At 35.0% G+C, this 19,657-nt stretch overlaps 1 protein-coding gene across 1 annotated transcript; it reads right to left on the minus strand.

Moving 5' to 3' along the window:
* Positions 1 to 8,531: 8,531 nt before the first annotated feature.
* Positions 8,532 to 12,704, minus strand: LOC113336205 (pectinesterase-like). The gene is made up of 2 exons (XM_026582190.1): positions 11,615 to 12,704; positions 8,532 to 9,368 (listed from the first exon to the last, which is right to left on the minus strand). The coding sequence occupies exons 1-2, from the start codon at positions 12,642 to 12,644 to the stop codon at positions 8,677 to 8,679; spliced, it is 1,722 nt and encodes a 573-aa protein (XP_026437975.1). The 5' UTR covers positions 12,645 to 12,704; the 3' UTR covers positions 8,532 to 8,676.
* Between the last annotated feature and the right edge of the window lie 6,953 nt (positions 12,705 to 19,657).

Below are 19,657 nucleotides of genomic sequence, written 5' to 3' on the forward strand. Positions count from 1 at the left end.
AGACTCGACACTTCACCTGAAATATTGATCGATTCGGAACGAGTTCGAGTAAAACTGATGAAACGGAACTTCGTCCTTTGGAATCGAGACACGAAAAATTTAGTTATTACATAATCATAATTTAGTTATTACATAATCAAAATTTAGTTATTACATGATCAAAATTTAGTTACATAATCAAGACTCGACACTTCACCTGAAATATTGATCGATTCGGAACGAGTTCGAGTAAAACTGATGAAAACGGAACTTCGTCCTTTGGAATCGAGACACGGAAAAATTTAGTTATTACATAATCATAATTTAGTTATTACATAATCAAAATTTAGTTATTACATGATCAAAATTTAGTTACATAATCAAGACTCGACACTTCACCTGAAATATTGATCGATTCGGAACGAGTTCGAGTAAAACTGATGAAAACGGAACTTCGTCCTTTGGAATCGAGACACAACAAATTTAGTTATTACATAATCAAAATTTAGTTATTACATGATCAAAATTTAGTTACATAATCAAGACTCGACACTTCACCTGAAATATTGATCGATTCGGAACGAGTTCGAGTAAAACTGATGAAAACGGAACTTCGTCCTTTGGAATCGAGACACGGAAAAATTTAGTTATTACATAATCATAATTTAGTTATTACAATCAAAATTTAGTTATTACATGATCAAAATTTAGTTACATAATCAAGACTCGACACTTCACCTGAAATATTGATCGATTCGGAACGAGTTCGAGTAAAACTGATGAAAACGGAACTTCGTCCTTTGGAATCGAGACACGAAAAAAATTTAGTTATTACATAATCATAATTTAGTTATTACATAATCAAAATTTAGTTATTATGACAAAATTTAGTTACATAATCAAGACTCGACACTTCACCTGAAATATTGATCGATTCGGAACGAGTTCGAGTAAAACTGATGAAAACGGAACTTCGTCCTTTGGAATCGAGACACGGAAAAATTTAGTTATTACATAATCATAATTTAGTTATTACAAATCAAGACTCGACACTTCACCTGAAATATTGATCGATTCGGAACGAGTTCGAGTACTAATTTAATTTTAATCGAATAATTTATAATTTAATTTTAATTGAATAATTTATAATTAACTATAATTTAATTTTAATTAAATTTGTGTGGGGAAACAATTTAACTTTACTTTTTTTTTTGATAAATTAACTATATTCACAAACTAATTTAACAAATTTTTTTTGCATTTTCTTTACTTGTGTCGGTAAACCCTATTAAAAAAAAAAGACAAACACATGCTCGGTTTTGATGTTAACAATGTAAAATGGGTATCTTCTCAAACAGGCATGTACGCCTATCAGTTCATCCCTAAAATCTCTAAATCACTTCATCCATATCTCTCTATCTTAAGGAAAAAAATTCTCCAACTGATATTCTGGCAGAAAATAAGGGGATTTTCAGGGAAGATTTAGTCTTCAATTTTGGAAATATTTCTGCACCTCCATAGGATGAAAATCTGATGAAATCAAGAATATTGAGAACATCTAGCGGTAATAATCCCAGTCAATTTTTTTTTTTGAACCCTAACCTTTTATTTTGGGGTTGAAATCAAAAAATAACTTTTGGGCGGGATTATTGCCCCTTGATGTTTTAGAATATCTATAGATTCAACCCTAAAATCAGTCTGATTTACTCCCATCTTAGGTATGTTGTAGCATTCATTCTTAGATTGCTGAAATTCTCATTATACTAGATGATTTTTGCGTAGTAATAAGTGTTACTATGTTATCTTTTGAATTTTGTTGTAACCCATTGCACTCTGTGTTAGCTTCATCTGGTTCCCTTGATGTTAGTCAACATTGATGCTCTCTGAATTTGTTAGTCCTGACAATCTCTTTTGAGCAACCAGGTACTTGTGAAGCTGAAATACAACCAAGGAGGGGGTAAGAGGAGAATCACAATCTGTGGTAGTGCCTAAACCCAGTTTTAATGGAGGTATCATTCTCAACCTTAAAGTATTATCTCTGATAATTATCATGATAGCTTGTTGAACTGTAACCTCATTGTAATTTAGTTAAACCTCTGAACTTTTCATGCTCTGTCTTGAATGATATACCCCATGTTTGCCTGAAATGTTGTTAACTCCTGCAACATATAGAATCTGTTGAGTAAAGTTTGTGTCTGAAGTTTGTGCACTAAAATTCTTTTTCGCTGCACTAAAGTTTGTGTCTATTCTTTTTCCTGCAACATATAGAATCTGTGCTCACTACTGCTTTGTTGTTCAGTACATCATGTTGAATCTGTGAGCATGTATCATAGAACTTATCTGGTGATGTTATCCTATTTGAGGGACTAGTAAAATGGGTAGCTAAATGGGTGATGTATTGTAGCTGAATGGGTGATGTTTCATTCAATCTGGTGATGTTTCATAAAACTAAATGGTTGATGTTATCCTATTTGTTTTTGAATCTGTAGCTAAATGGGTGATGTATTGTAGGTACATGTATTTGTTTTCAATCTGTTTCAGGGGTGTCATTATTCTTCAGTGAAAGCATTGAGTTTCCAGTTCCATGAGAGACAGATTTAGTGATTTGCTTTATGTATAATACTATCGTGCAGTTTCGAGCATTTTCAGTTAAGACCTTTGGAAGAATTTGAAAATTTGCAATGATAAAATTCTTAACTTTTTGCAACAGTTGCCTGGGATTTGTTGTTTCTGGATCTAATTTCTACTAAATCAGCACTTTGAGACGAGGAGAGAAAAGCCAGAAAAGGAAGGCATTTTTTTAAAGAATCACTAAAACTGACTCAAAGTTACTTATAGGTATGTTTTTCAAGCCTTGATGTACTATGCACCAGTGTTAAGTACTTCGTATTTTTTTTCTCATTGTCATTGTGCAATCATTCTTCATGAACATTAGAGCTCTTTCTCGACAGATGTGACTAACTATTCTACTAAAAAGCGAGCATGGCTAGAGAAATAGCACTCTAACACTTTTGGCGCTTGGTTAAAAAATGAGGTAATAGGTCATAGAAAAAGTGTCTTGTTTGATGTGTTATATTCCTTTAAACTCAAGGTTCATCCTAATAATGAATTTCAGGTTGAAAAAGAGTTGGCAGACGACAGAGAAAGTATCTCAGAGAACTTAAGATGGATATCACACGGCCCGCACTACGAGGTAACGAAATACACTCTATATCGCATCAATGGATATCTATTCCGCACAAGATCCCGTGATGGTAGAATTCACCAGAATAGTGGGGTTAGCGTTGCAGCAAATGACATGCACATATCTAGAGATGATGATGTTACATATGGTAAAGCCTCTTATTATGGTGTCTTGCAAGAGATATGGGAGTTAGATTACTGTGAAAGAAAAGTTCATCTGTTCAAGTGCAATTGGGTTGATAATAAACGTGGGGTCAAAAGAGATGCTCTTGGCTACAAGATTGTTGACCTTACTATGTTGGGATACAAAAATGATCCTTTTATTTTAGCCTCACAAGCTAAGCAGGTATTTTATGTCAAAGACCAGTTAGATAAGAAAAAGTCTATTGTTTTTGTGACACCTCCCAAAAATTATAGAGATGACGATGGCAACGATGAGGAATTCAGTACAGTAATCTTTTCTGCGAATGATAATATCTTGCCGTCTGTAGATCCACAAGACTTGGGTAAAGAATCCCGAAATGATTACTTCCGAACTGACTGCCGAGGTTTACTTATACGCAAGCCAAAATGACACACTCCCACACAACATCGCTTTATTTCCTTTAATCTGTGGTTATTCGGTTAGTGACATGATATTGAAAGAACGATAAAGATGGAACTTATGTTTAATCCTGTTCCTTAGCATGCTTTCTGTATGTTTGCGTGCTTTATTCTTTGTAAAATGAATAACATCATTTTATCCGTGTCTCATATGGAACTTCAATTGAAATTTCTACTACTGTACTTTACAACTTGCTACTCTGGTCACTTTTAAATAGATATCCAAGAGAATGAGAGTTGGTATGTTTTTGTCCTATTGCTTGAATATATTTATGGGCACATGCACTATAACTACATGTTGTACTTGTATTTCAGAAATCTTTTATACACTTCATAACATTACTCAAAGCATATGGTGAAATTGAATTCCAAGTACCCAAATTAGATTCGTAACCCTGTAGATATATGATGGAAACTCCAGTTCATTAACCACAAAAAAAAACATTTAAAATGATGGTGCTAAAGGTCTTATGGTTCTCAATTTTATGGTGAAAGCATTTGGGGGCGGACTGATGCTTTTTCCTAAGTGAATTGCATGGAGCGGTTCACTTGCTTGTGTGAGGAGTTTGTATTGTGTAGCCTATGAAGAATAGTGAATTTTAATCTCATTTTCCTTGTTCCAATTTAACCCTCAACCGTTTTGAATACCATACTTGACAGGGTTTTTCCCATATCTTGTGAAAGTCCTCTTTGTAAGAAGTCTTGACCACAATTTATGTTGAGTTGGGCTGACACCTTGTATTAATTGTTGTGCCCTCGTTCTTTCTTCCTTGTTTTTTTTGAACTCAGAACCCTATTTTCCTGTTGCAGGTTCGTTGTGGCTATTCAACACTCTACATTGTCCCTGAGCTTTGACGAAGTCATTTTTATGCCATCAGATGCCTCTATAAGTTTGACACTCGAATTGTAGGACACGAACTCTGCATCTAAAACATCAAGAATTTGATTATGGGATTGTTTTGTATTGTTATATAAAGAGCAAAAGAAATGCATTCCTACTGCAATCGTAGTTTTGGAGTGGCTGGCTCCAAAATCAATTTGATGTAATATTTTTGTTTTTTTCTTTTGGAAAGAGGTAAATAAAAAATATTGGTTGTAGATCTAAATTTTTTCATTAAATATATTGGCTAAAAATATACAAGCTTTTGTGAATTGATAAGTTAAACAGGTTTGGTTGGTCTCACAGATGGCTCCTGTCGTTTGCAGTCCCTTCTAGATTTGTATGAAAAGTTTAAGATATGGTTTCCTATTTTGGATTTTGGCATGGTTATATATCGGGAATTTTGGGAGAAAGTAACACAACATAACTCCACTATACATGTTTTATTTTCACAAAACACCCGGCTGCACCCGCTGTATTGCAATTACCTTGGAAGCCACAATCACTTGTAATGTATCCTTCTATACACCAGAGCTTGAGGTTTCTTTATTGCAGTGAACATGCATAAACATTACCCTAGCATATGTTGCTTGAAAATTAAGCATACTAGGAGCATTTGGCCTAGAAAAGACTCGGTAACAACCATGGCTAGTACTTTAAAAGTTAAAATTCAATCTCATGTGTCTAATGGATCCGAAGCTATGTTCACAATTTGTTTTTCGTGTAGCCATATCATAATCCTCCCAAAAAAAAATATGGAGTAACCATATGTCAATCTTTTGTCATGTTTGATATAATGTGTCAATTCCTTAGTATATGCGTGTCTAATAAACCAGATATTATGGACACATAAACAAACCAATGTGGATAAATAAATCCTCTTTCCGTCACAGTCTAAAAGGTGTGTCTATTGTCATCCGACACTTTTGACACATACAAAATTATTTAATGTGGCCATATACGCATCTATGGCTACATGTGATTGGATTAAACTGAAAACCATGACCAAACGATACCCTATGGATACAGTTGATGGGTTTAGGAATAAACCCATGACTAAATGGTGCACTATGGCTACATGGTAAAACAAAATGTGGCTATAGTTATACTGATGACCAATAACCACACATATAACCTGAAACGTGGCTGGACTGTACACTAAAAAACGTGGCCTATGTGAAGGTTTGTACTAGTGGTAATGTTCCTGGCTTGAACCCATCTCACATTATAACCATTCAAAAAGTAGTTCCATACTTGCATTGGGAATGTACAGTGTAATAACAAGTGACTGACTGATTCTTCTTCTTGTGAGCATAAGAGCATCTTGTATTATGAATGTTGCATCCTCTTCTCAAAAGGTTATCTGTGGTAGGAATGGCATTTTGTGCAGCAGACCATAAGAAAATTTGAACTTTTTGAGGGACATTTTTTATCCATATGCAAGAGTATGGTACTTGAGAAGAAGGTGTGTTTGTTGTTTCTATCAACCAGTTGTAACAGACTTTTGTGGAGAATCCATATGTGCCCCTGCACTGAATTGAATCATCTTCTTCTGTGAAAAATGGAGGATCTTGTAATAGTTGCAATAGTTTTGTGATCTCAGTAATTTCTTCATTATTTAGATTCCTTTTCATCTGGCAGTTCCAAGAGACGTTAGTTACCATGTCTCTGTGGGTGGCATTTTTGTGTTGAGCAATCTTATAGATTCTTAGAAATCTCTCTTTAAGTGGACTACCTATTTTCCATTTGTCCCACCAAAATTTAATTGATCTTCCATTTTCAATCTTTAATTCAGATATGGCTTCAATAATATACTTCTCTTTTTGAATTCCTTTCCAGATTCCCCTTCCCTGGGGTATATCTGAATCCTTGACCCATAAGTCAGATTAATTTCCATTCATTTTTTAATTCACCACCCTTCTCCATAACTGATTCTTTTCATGAGCATATCTCCAAGTCCATTTGGAGAGTAGTGCTTTATTTGTTAGCCTTAAACATCTTATCCCCAATCTCCAAGCTTTTTCCGTTTGCTTAGTTTCTCCCATCCAACCCACTATGAAAGTTCATGACCCTTGAGTGAAAAATATGAGCATGTCAACCTGGAATATGATTCAGGTATCCGAGATGTGCAAGCTGCTAGACACATAGTGGAACCTGCAAAATTAGACAGAGAGTTTCCAACGGAAAGTTCAATTTTTTCTTCCAGATTGTTTGAGTTATCTTCTGAAAGAATATCAAGATTGATGTATGTATTGCTACAATTATCAAAATAAATATTTTCACAAAGAAGTGCAACACTTGATTTTTCGTCTTCATTAGAATCATAGTTGTCAGACATTTCATTAAGAGTTGCAGCAAGACCTTTGTTCCCAGTGTATTTCTTTCGATTTGGACACTCATTTGCAAAATGACCAAAATCTTTACACTTAAAGCACTGAGGCATATCCTCGTCATCAGTTTCATCACTATCCCTGTTTTTAGGAGGAACACGATTATGGGGCTTAACTGATGACCTGGATTTATCTCTGGAGAACTGTTTACTTCTCTTCAAAAGAAGATCCCTAAACTTTCTAGTGATCAACGAGACTGACTTGTCAAAATATTCACTTGATGAATGAGCCTCAGAAATATCATCTTCGGAGATGCAAACACTTTTACTTTTATCAAGTAATTTAGTGTTCTTTTGTGCTTTGAAAGAAACATCCTTCCCAGATTTGGATGTATGCTTATGATCAAATACCTTTAGCTTCCCAACCAGGGTATTTCTGGAAACCGTTGCGAGATTATTTCCTTCAACAATGGCATGCTTCTCAGAATCGTATCTAGATGGCAGAGATCTGAGAATCTTCATCACAATGTCCTTTTCAGGAATAATCTTACCCAATGCAAAAGATGCATTAACGATTTCAGACACTTTGTGATTAAACTCATCAAATGAATCTTCATCTGCCATACGAAGGTTTTCCCAGTCAGAATTTAGGTTTTGAATCCTAGCTTCTTTTTCACAGGTATTCCCTTACGGTTTCTAAGACATCCCAGGATTCTTTAGACTTTGTGCACGTAGTCACATGGTGCTGAAGATCTGGGGTAATGGCATGTATGATAGCATTTAAGTTGTCAGAATTTGGAGAGTAGTGCATTTAAGTTTTCATGAGCATATCTCCAAGTCCATTTGGAGAGTAATGCTTTATTTGTTAGCCTTAAACATCTTATCCCCAATCTCCAAGCTTTTTCCGTTTGCTTAGTTTCTCCCATCCAACCCAATTGATTTTTCTTTTATCCACAAAATATACCCAAAGAAATGCTCTCATGATTTGTGTTAACTTCTGCTCCACCTTTGCTGGCATATGAAAAATTGACAGAAAATATATTGGTAAACTTGAAAGAGTCGATTTTATCAAAGTCACTCTCCCAACTTTTGTAAAGAACCTTCTCTTCCATAAATCCAACTTTTTTTGGAATTTCTCTATGACCGCATCCCATATTGAGGCATTTCTGCTAGTGGCACCAACTGGAAGTCCAAGGTATTTAAGAGGTATTTGTTCAATGGTACAATTGAGAATCTCTACTATCTCCTGAATTTTGTCATATGTTCCAACGCTAAGAATAGAACTTTTAGAAAGATTCACCTGCAACCCTGTCATTGCTTCAAAAATTTGTAGTATAATGAGCAGATTCTCAGCCTCTTCTTCTTTAGCATCCAAAAACACTAAAGTGTCATATGCATATTGTAAATGAGATACTGCCAACCCCTTATTAATAGAGAAACCTTATATCATGTTGAGCTCCACAGCTTTGTTCATCAATTTAGTAAATATTTCAGCCACTAATATGAAAAGGAAAGGAGATAAAGAGTCTCCTTGCCTCAAACCCTTCTGAGGTTGAAATCTCTCTGTTGAAGAACCATTTATTAATACTGAGTGTTGTGCAGAGTTTACACACCAATAGTTATAATGAACACAATAATTTATTAACTTCCATCAATAGATTGATGTATATAGGTACATATCATGCGCTTATGCACAACCAATTTAGAAACCAACAGAGAAAGGAAATCCGGTATGACGCAACCAACTACTTCCGGCAAAAAAGTTGGCAACCGTAAATGGTGCAGCTTCACTTGCACTCATAAGTGTTCTGTATCCTTTCCATTTAACCCTACCAGAAGTTCTTGCACCAGGACCAGTGTTCAAATACTCTGCGTAGAACAATGTGTCTAGAGCAAAAGCACCTTCCCATTCGCTCCACCCAGCAGGAACAATGACGCTTGATATAGACGATTGCATTATAACTGTTCTCGAATATTGCTTCCATGGTCGACCAAGGAAAGTAGGAAATCTACTCTTCACTGGTAGTAAATCAGAAGTAGCACTAATCCTTGATTTTTGAATTACTATTCCAGTATTCTGGTTCGGATCTGTTCTGCCTTGAGCAGTAATCATGTTTTTCTGTCCTGAGTTAGGGCGGCGTGCATGAATATCGCAATCTTGCAATACAACTGCACCATTTCCAAATATGAAATCCACCGTCCCGGCTACTAAACAATTGATGTAAAATTGACGAAGAGAATGCACGTAGAGTGTATCTTGGTATGCTATAATGTCACATTCGTAGAATGCTGATAAATCTGAACCAACTCGGAGTGCCACAGCTTGATGTTTACTCGGTCCAGCGGTGTTTTTAAATGTAATTCCCTTGGCTAGAAACCCATTTCCTACAATAGCTGCAGTAGTAAAGGTAAAATAGCTTAACACCATTAGGTATAGACGTAGGTAGAATAGATATGATGCTAGCTAGCTATTTGAGAAATGATGTGTAGATGCAATTCTTTTCTTCTGCGATCATCATGCATTTCCCAATTAAGAAGACAGTATAGTACGTAGTACATATAGTAGGCCATATGCATCAATTAGCGGCTACAAGATTCCAAAGATATATATATATATATATACATATATATTTATCAATAAAGATATAAGGTCTGAAGCACCTTTATACCTTAAATCTCTTCTTTGATGCATTTGATTTTGTAACAGTATATGTAGTTAAAGTACACACCGTCAGAGAAAAAAAAATTCATGTACTTGTACAAAGTTCACGAGAGTACGAGACCCTAAAATATTCTTAGCGTCTTCTTCGAAAGCGTGCAAAAAGTTTTCAATAGAATCAGCATATTTCAATGTTAACAGAAACTGATTTCATCCTGCATATTCCGATGAAAATACAGTTATATATATCATAGTCTATAACTAGATGAAATTGGTTTCATCCTGCATATTTTGACGTAAATACAGTTATATCACGATCTACAACTAGATGAAATTGGTTTCATCTTGAGTATTCTGACAAAAATTAAGGTATATTAATGTGTAAACGAGATGAAACTGATTTCATCCTTCCCACCAAATACAGCCCAAAAAAACCAGTTTCATCCAAGTATCAGCTTTCATGAAAACAATTTCAACTCAATTCAAAACATGATGAAACCAGTTTCATAAAAAATCAACTTCAAACTAAATTTTACATAAGCTTAACATATATGGAACTAGTTTCATCCAACCCAATTTGATGAATTTTAAACTGGATTTTACAAAAGTTAAACCCAGATGAAACCAGTCTAATCCAAACAAATTTGATCATGTTTTAACCTAGATTTTATACAGGTGAATGCAAGTCGTTCAGAAAATAGAATTAAAAACAAAATTAGGGTTAGGAGACTTGCATGTTCAAGGATTATCAAGGACCAATCCATATTTTCGAGTTTCCATTTTATGAATTGACAGATTAAAACCTAATTTAGCTTCCTGAATTTATGAGGTGATGACAAAATTGAGAAACTTTAACGAAATTAGGGCATTAAAAATATTATATGGTAGTGGAGTTCTATGTCAGTGGTGGTGTTTTCAGTTCAAACAAAATCATGGTAACAATTAATTTAAAACTCTAATCTTCAATTCGAGAACTAAATGAAGATAATAGATGAAGATTAGGTTTTTAATTTGATTTAAAACGATGATAATTGTATTGGAGTTGTTGACGACCGTGGTTGTAACAGTGAGGAAAGGTTGCGAAGGTGGTGTCGGTGGTAACACTTAGGGAACCAGAATGGTGATGCTAGTAGAGAAAGAGAAGCGGTCGATGGTGAATAGATTTGGTGTCGATGGGTTTTCTGGTGCTAATGGGGAGATGGATAAGATAATGAAGTTGTGAAGAAGAAAACTAATAAGGGTATAAAGGTTTGTTTCATATATTTGATTTGTCTGTCCATATCACCTAGACCAATGTTTTAGTCGTCCATTATGACAAGAATTTTAAATTGTGAGGGCATATAGTCCATTATAAGAAAAAAATCAAAACAAGAATTAGAAGAAATCTTTGCATTAAAGTAACATCGAGGAAGACATAGACAAATATCAAGATACCCGATATTCAACGGGTATCTGTCAGATAATATCTGTTAGGACCCGAAAGTTTATCGGTTCCTAACTGTTCTAATCGTCCAATAGCAATATCACTTTAGGACCCGGTACCGGACCTGACTCATCCGGGTCCGGTTCAGTTCCAGGTAATTGAGTACACATTGATAACACTTAGACACAACCACAAATTAGTAATTACTGACTTTTAGTTAAAATGAGTAATCTAAATTTAGTTACCAGCTAGTAATTATTAAGATTAAGATTATGTTAGTTAATTCATTATTAATATTATTTTTTTTGGTTAAAAAGGTTAAACTTAATTAAAAAAAAAACCCTAATACAGCCATCACATAACAGCGCTAAACGCTGCAAATTACCAGTGCATTTTTTGATAATCGCGTTTTTTTAATTAAGAGAAAATATTTTAGCACGTAATTTTCGATGCCGCCAGACCGAATTTTTTGACAATCGCGTTCGCTCATCTTTTTAATTAAGAAAAAAAAAGGCATTTTAGCACGTAAATTATTATATGGGTTTTAAGATTACTTACCAACGGTAGCAGATTTGAAAGTAGTGCTCCCATCCACAACATTCTTACTCCCGGTGATAATCGTCTTCTTCCTTCCATCTCCTAAGAACATCAAGTTTGTCTTCTTTTTTGGAACTTCAACATTTTCTCTATAAACACCAGCTTTAATCCTAATTATATATCTCCTAGTACTCTTCAGAGGCGCAGCTGCAACAGCAGCCGAAACCGTTGAAAAGTCACCACTTCCGTCAGCCGCAACTGTAGCATTAACTGTCACTGTTGTGGAATGTAAAAGTCGACGGTCACCTTCTGATAACCATTCGGGAAACCCGTCTGCGCTTTGGCTTTCCAAACTAGCATTATCAACTGTTTCTTCTAATTTTCTTCCGGATATGTACCGCTCATTTTCCATATCGGTGTCGGTTAAGTTCTTTACCATCGCAAGAACATTACTACACATTTTGTGTACATGTTGCTGACCTTTTACTAGAGCATCGCGCACAATTTTATCAGCCTTGTTATAAGAGAATCCATCGAGGCAAGTATCTTGGTTAGTAATGGCTGCACTTACTAGCGTTTTGAGATGACTTGCTTGTTGTGCAAGGGTTGTCTTGCTTGGGTATACTTTAAGATCATCTCTTGCTTCGTGAAGTTGGTCGAGTGTTTCATCCACCATTTCTAAACAATCATGAAGAGCTTCTTTCTCGCGATGCGACACATTTTTCCTATATTTGATCAACTTGGAAATGGTGAAATAATTCTGCCAAACTACTTCACACGTAATGTTAATAGATAACTCTATCACATCTTTTTTCGATCTTAAGCTCTCGGGAACACCACCCGAAATACTTGCAATAGAAGAGTAGCATAGTTCGGGGTATAAAGTGGAGCTGCACGAGGATTTAACAACAACATGAGAAGTTGATAAGTACACACTGGTGTTTGAACTTGTGAGCCCGGCAATGACACCGTTTGTTGTTTCTATTGTGAGCAAGGAAGAGAAGATAATGAAGAATAGCATTTTGGTTTTTCCCGCAAAGGTTTCCTTCATGGTTGCTATTATTTTTCTTCTTCTTCCAGAGATAGAGAAGTGAAGCAGTTGTGTGGAAAAGATTAGGGGAATTGGGGGGTTTTATTAAGGGATGAGAAATTTACATTAGAGTGTAAAAAATGACCTCTCGGATATAAATATATTAACAAGTGGTTAATGGTGTAAAGCAAAAAAACCAGGGTTGCCATGATAAAATAGCAATACTTTAATCAAGCAAGCAAAAAAGGTAAAGTAAAAGCAAAACAAGAAAACAAATCTTGATATTTTTACCGATACTTTTGGAGTCCATTTTTGGACACCAAGTTGTACACCGATATTACCCTCGGGTTTACTGACAGACTAGTGTGGTCTCACAGATATGCAACTTGATCATAAAAGTAAAGTACTATGGCAGAAATATATATGTCCGACCATTATTAAATTCTCTTTGGAAAATGAAATGAACTTTTTTTTTGTTTTTTTTAGGACCATTATTACAGGACCGATCAAAAACTAAATAAAAAGAAATGAACTACACTGACATCTGCATTGTACGTATACATATATGTGCAGCTAAACGGATTGCCAGTTGCAGAAAATTAGGTACAGAGTCAATGTAGCATCCCCCATGCATGTGTTCCGTTAGGTAACAACATACATCTCTACTATACAAAACGACTTGATTGGACATCATTAACTCATGGCGATGCTAGAACTGTGACGTACCTGTTGGTTTGTCACTTGCGGTCCTCTGTTTCGATAACAATGACACAAACTTGTATTAGGATAGCAATACTTAGCGTGTCGTCTCTGATTACTATGTGAATAATGGATTAGAACTAACGGTTGTTTCTGATTAATGTGTTCTCTCATTAATATGCGAAAAATGGTTTAGAAACATCTATTTTTCCTAGCTTAATTGGGGGCCATCGAAATTAATTGGGGGCCATGCATTAGAGGACAAAAAACGTCACCAGAACCTAATTTGGATCACCCCTTATAAATATATTTTTTAAATGGCTAAAATACCCCTAAATGATTAGTGTTAAAATTTAATTAATTAGTGATAATCTTAATTAATTTGTGATAATCTTAATTAATTAGAGTTTAATTTTTTTTCCAGATTTTTTATCTGCAATTTTTAGTCTAACTTTTTTTTTTTTTTTTGCCCAGATAGTATGAAAAATCGTCAAGGTATTAAAAATTTTCATTGACGACCCTCAACAGTCGTTTATGTTTAGACTGTTTAAGTGACGACTCTAAACTGTCGAAGATTCATTAATGGCGGAAATGTACGACAGTTTTGGGACGTCATAAAAATGATCAATTCCCTGACGACCCTTTGAAAGGATCGTTACTGTTTTGGTTACGCATTTGACGACTTAAACAGTCGTTAATGTTTTAGAAATGTCGTTATAGACTGTCGTTAATCTCTAAAAAGAGTCGTCAGTGTATGACGGTTTAGAATCGTTATTGTTTTGATCATGATGTATATGACGACCCTAAACTGTCGTTAATGTCGGTGAAGGGTCGTTAATGAGGATCGTTACTTGAAAAAAAAATATTAATCAAGGGTAAAATAGTATATTCATCTTCCGATTTTTACACCCTGAAAAATTTGGGACAAACAAAATTCCATGGTCCCCAATTAAACTAGGCTATTTTTCTCTACTTTTACTGATTGAGATGTATTCCGCGTCTCCATGTGCTTATATGGACCATAATATGCACCGAACTTTCTGCCTCAAATTGATGTTTGGAGCTAACAGTATTAGCTGCATGAAAATAAAGTTATTTTCTCACTTAACAGTATTACCTCTTATCGTTTCTTTGTAAAGTCATTTTCTCACTTAATTTTCCTTGTTGATGTGGTTGCCATTTTTGTCAATGATTAAACATGAAAGCTTTTCCCTGAATGATGGAATTCTAAAACATAAAAGTGCACATGAGATAACACACTCAACGTATAGAACGCGTTCTGGTACAACTTGCTATGAAGATTTATAGACCATTCTCGCTCTCAACCATAATTGCGCCTGATTGCAATTGATATTCCAAACTGCAAATGGTCTAGCTTGGCTTGCACTAGTATTAGAGTATATATTATGTATATATACAGGGTAGCCGAGATCATCATGTAGACAAAGACCGAGGAAACCGTATAGTCAAGACATGCGTACACAAATAGCCGAGGTGCAGAGAAGAACCGAGGCAATCGTACCGTGAAGTGAAGACCAAGTCAAGTAACCGTGCAACCAAGGTACGTGAACTGAAGCACAAGTTAAGGAATATACCTAAAATAACTACCTTCCTAGTTTGTTTTAATCTAACTCTATAAATAAGAGTTCTCTGTATAATTGTAAAATAATCCCAGCTTCATCCCGAGATCAATAATATTTCACCCTAAGGAGTTTCGTTCGTGGATGTAGGTCAAGATGATGGAACCACGTTAAACATCATCTTTCATTATTTTGGTATTTAGATTTGTTTTTTCTTGATTGTTTTATTATAAAATCAGTGTCAAAGTTTTTCAATCTTTGTTTGTCAAAAAAATATTTAAAACATTTAATCTGGTTTCATCAATATGCTCTTGTTTATCTTCAAGAATAATCTCTTTCTCTATTGATGAATTTTAGCTCAGTTCATTAGAGTTCTCATTATAAGACTCTTTCCAAACATACTACGCTTGTGAATAATATGTTTGCCTGTTTTATTCACGTGGAAAACCTGTTTCGTATCAGGCTCATATAATTACGTAATATTTTGTTCAACCACTTTCGGAATATTTGTTTTCCGAAGTAAATATCTCTTGCGAGTAAATCTTATTTACCAAAATCAATTGTTTTCATTTCTCACATTATCTTTTTGTGTATCCCGTCATCACATCGATGGTGTTTACCTTATCAACTACTGATTCTAACAGTACTCAAAGCTTATTCCATGGTCAACTGTCCCATGTGCACACATATTTATTTAATTATTTTTTGCCCTGTATTTGTTCTCACCATATCTTCCGATGATTTTTTTTTCACGGATCACAAGACTAGTTTTCTCACACAAGTCTTCGTGAATTAAACAAAGATTTATTTTATCCTTCATCATTATTTGCACAATGACATATAATAGACTTAATCTTTACAAACAAAAGTTCATCCTTTCTTCCATCAATATTTGCATAATGATATAGAAGGCTTAACTTTTGTTTGTCAAAAGTTCATTCAATCTTTTACCAATATTTGCATATCGACGTACGACTTACTTAACTCTTGACCAAGTATGGGACAATCATAGTTCACGGACGCAAACACACATATCCCATAAGGCCATAACAAATTGCAATATATAAAACAATAAAGATTAATACTGCAAAAATCATCTTCCAAACAAACTTTATAATTTAAATAAATAAATCTAAAAACATTGAAGATGAAAATCGTTGGACATAGCTATGTGTAATCACAAGAATGGTTATTCCGAACTCTAGTTATTCTTCTTAAAAACACAAGAATAAAATTCTCATAAGAAGATTTCTTAGACATTGAGACCTCTGAAAAATTCTTTATCGTCCCCGAACTCCTTGTCGTCAACAACCATGGGAACATACGGTTCGTGAAGAAAGGAGTCAATTCCAACAAACCTTTTAGGCTGAAGATGTCGAACCAGGGCCTTCTGAATTTCAAAAGTTCTCAAAACACAAGCCTTTATTTGTTGAATATCCTTTCTTATCTCCTTCAGCTCTTCAAGAACATCATAAAACTTTTGAGAATTTGAAGGGACAACTCTTGGTTTCCTCACATTCCTTCTTTTTCTTTTCAAAGTTGGAGGTATCAGAGATTTTTCTTTTCCCTTCATGATTGATGGCTTAACAATCATATTAACATATTTTCCATCATAATACATGATGCTTGGAGTATCCATATGCGTACTATTTTGTGGGAGGAAATCACAAAATAAGCTCAACAAGTAGTCTTTGATTAAAAAGAGTTTTAGAGAAGGAAAAAGATATATAGGGTTACGAAACCTTCAGCACAGGTTCGTGTATACACAACTCTCAACCCTATAAAAGGCAGAATTGTCTATTTTAACCCTCTTTTATTGACTAACCAGGGAAGTCCTTTCCAATATTAATGAGATATGAAAGGCAACATGAATTCCGGACTTAGCAATGCTCTTAGAGCAGACAAAAACAAAGAAAATCAAGAAAACTAAAGACTTTTCTTTTCTTAAAGCCTGAGATGTGCAAAGTCTTGTCTCTTTTAATCAGGCACATGAGACAAGATGCACTGACCAACACAATTTAAGTTGTGCTGGGATGAACAATAATCTGTCAATCACATCCTTTTTGATCGGAATTCATAGAACCATGTTTCTCATAGTTTTTAGACCATAACTTTCTTTCCAATGGTCTGGTCTTATCGAAACTAACTTCTTTGACGGAGATAAAATCTTACATACCTCTGCGATCTTTTGAACAAGTTTAAGCTTGTCTGCTAATCGATTTGCTCTTCTTTGAAGTTTGTAGACATGTCTCAATTTGTGTTTGTACTTGTAACACTATGAAAGTTCATGACCCTTGAGTGAAAAATATGAGCATGTCAACCTGGAATCTGATTCAGGTATCCGAGATGTGCAAGCTGCTAGACACATAGTGGAACCTGCAAAATTAGACAGAGAGTTTCCAACGGAAAGGTCAATTTTTTCTTCCAGATTGTTTGAGTTCTCTTCTGAAAGAATATCAAGATTGATGTATGTATTGCTACAATTATCAAAATAAATATTTTCACAAAGAAGTGCAACACTTGATTTTTCGTCTTCATTAGAATCATAGTTGTCAGACATTTCATTAAGAGTTGCAGCAAGACCTTTGTTCCCAGTGTATTTCTTTCGATTTGGACACTCATTTGCAAAATGACCAAAATCTTTACACTTAAAGCACTGAGGCATATCCTCGTCATCAGTCTCATCACTATCCCTGTTTTTAGAAGGAACACAATTATGGGGCTTAACTGATGACCTGGATTTATCTCTGGAGAACTGTTTACTTCTCTTCAAAAGAAGATCCCTAAACTATCTAGTGATCAACGAGACTGACTTGTCAAAATATTCACTTGATGAATGAGCCTCAGAAATATCATCTTCGGAGATGCAAACACTTTTACTTTTATCAAGTAATTTAGTGTTCTTTTGTGCTTTGAAAGAAACATCCTTCCCAGATTTGGATGTATGCTTATGATCAAATACCTTTAGCTTCCCAACCAGGGTATTTCTGGAAAGCGTTGCGAGATTATTTCCTTCAACAATGGCATGCTTCTCAGAATCGTATCTAGATGGAAGAGATCTGAGAATGTTCATCACAATGTCCTTTTCAGGAATAGTCTTACCCAATGCAAAAGATGCATTAACGATTTCAGACACTTTGTGATTAAACTCATCAAATGAATCTTCATCTGCCATACGAAGGTTTTCCCAGTCAGAATTTAGGTTTTGAATCCTAGCTTCTTTTTCACAGGTATTCCCTTACGGTTTCTAAGACATCCCAGGATTCTTTAGACTTTGTGCACGTAGTCATATGGTGCTGAAGATCTGGGGTAATGACATGTATAATAGCATTTAAGTTGTCAGAATTTTTCTTTGCAACAAGGATTTCTTCTGGACTATATCTACCAATATCCTTAGGTATAGTTATATCGCCTTCTGTATTAACCGGAGGATCATAGCCATTAACAACACGTACCCATGTTTGAAAATCACGATCTTGAAGAAAAGCACGCATAGCGATTTTCCACCATAAGTAGTTTGAGCCATCGAAGACTGGTGATACGTTTATATACAAACTTATAAGGTCTTTAAACGTGTTTGCCTACTCTTATACCAATTGAAAAAGTGGGGGTCTAACAACCTCACCCAATATTTCGCTTAACTATCTGTATGGACTAACTCCAATATACTTTCAAGAGAATCAACTAGACAGTCAGACTCAATCTTAAGAAAATTATATCAAGGAGTTATATCTCAATTTCACATTTCAATACTTACTCAAGCAAATAGCAATTTGCGAGTCTAATTGAATACAAGAGAAATTAACTTCAACGGTACCAAAGACCAATGTTCAAGGATCAATCAATTTCAATCAACAACCAAAGGTTGGATTTACCAATTGATCGATTCAATGCACACCTGTGATATTCAATTATATAACAAAATATAATGCGGAAAAGAAATAACACAAACACCAGAAGTTGTTAACGAGAAAACCGCAAATGCAGAAAAACCTCGAGACCTAGTCCATATTGAACACACACAGTATTAAGCCACTACAGATACTAGCCTACTACAAACTAACTTCGGTCTGGACTGTAGTTGAACCCCAATCAATCTCACACTGATCTAAGGTACAGTTGCGCTCCTTACGTCTCTGATCCCAGCAGGATACTACAGACTTGATTCCCTTAGTTAATCTCACCCACAACTAAGAGTTGCTACGACCCAAAGTCGAAGACTTTAATAAACAAATCTGTATCACACAGAAAAGTCTACAGTAATAGTAAATCTGTCTCCCATAGAAATACCTACGAGTTTTGTTCCGTCTTTTGATAAATCAAGGTGAACAGGAACCAATTGATATACCAGACTTATATTCCCGAAGAATATCCTAGAAATATCAATCACCTCATAATAATCTTAATCGACTAGCGAAACAAGATATTGTGGAATCACAAACAATGAGACGAAGATGTTTATGACTACTTTTCTATCTTGCCTATCGGAGAAATTAATCTCGAGCCAGTTTTACAATTGTACTCAATACGATAGAAACAACAAGATTAGATCGCGCAACTACATAAAAAATAGTTGGGTATGGCTTCACAATCCAAATGAAGTCTTCAAGTCGTTAACCTACAGGGTCTGGGTAGAAACCTAAGGTTAAAGGAGAATCTGCTCTAGCTTATACAACTAGTATCACACATGAGGTGTGGGGATTAGGTTTCCCAGTTACTAGAGTTCTCCTTTATATAGTCTTCAAATCATGGTTT

This window comes from Papaver somniferum, unplaced genomic scaffold (assembly GCF_003573695.1).
Source record: "Papaver somniferum cultivar HN1 unplaced genomic scaffold, ASM357369v1 unplaced-scaffold_150, whole genome shotgun sequence".
NCBI classification, from domain to species: domain Eukaryota; kingdom Viridiplantae; phylum Streptophyta; class Magnoliopsida; order Ranunculales; family Papaveraceae; genus Papaver; species Papaver somniferum.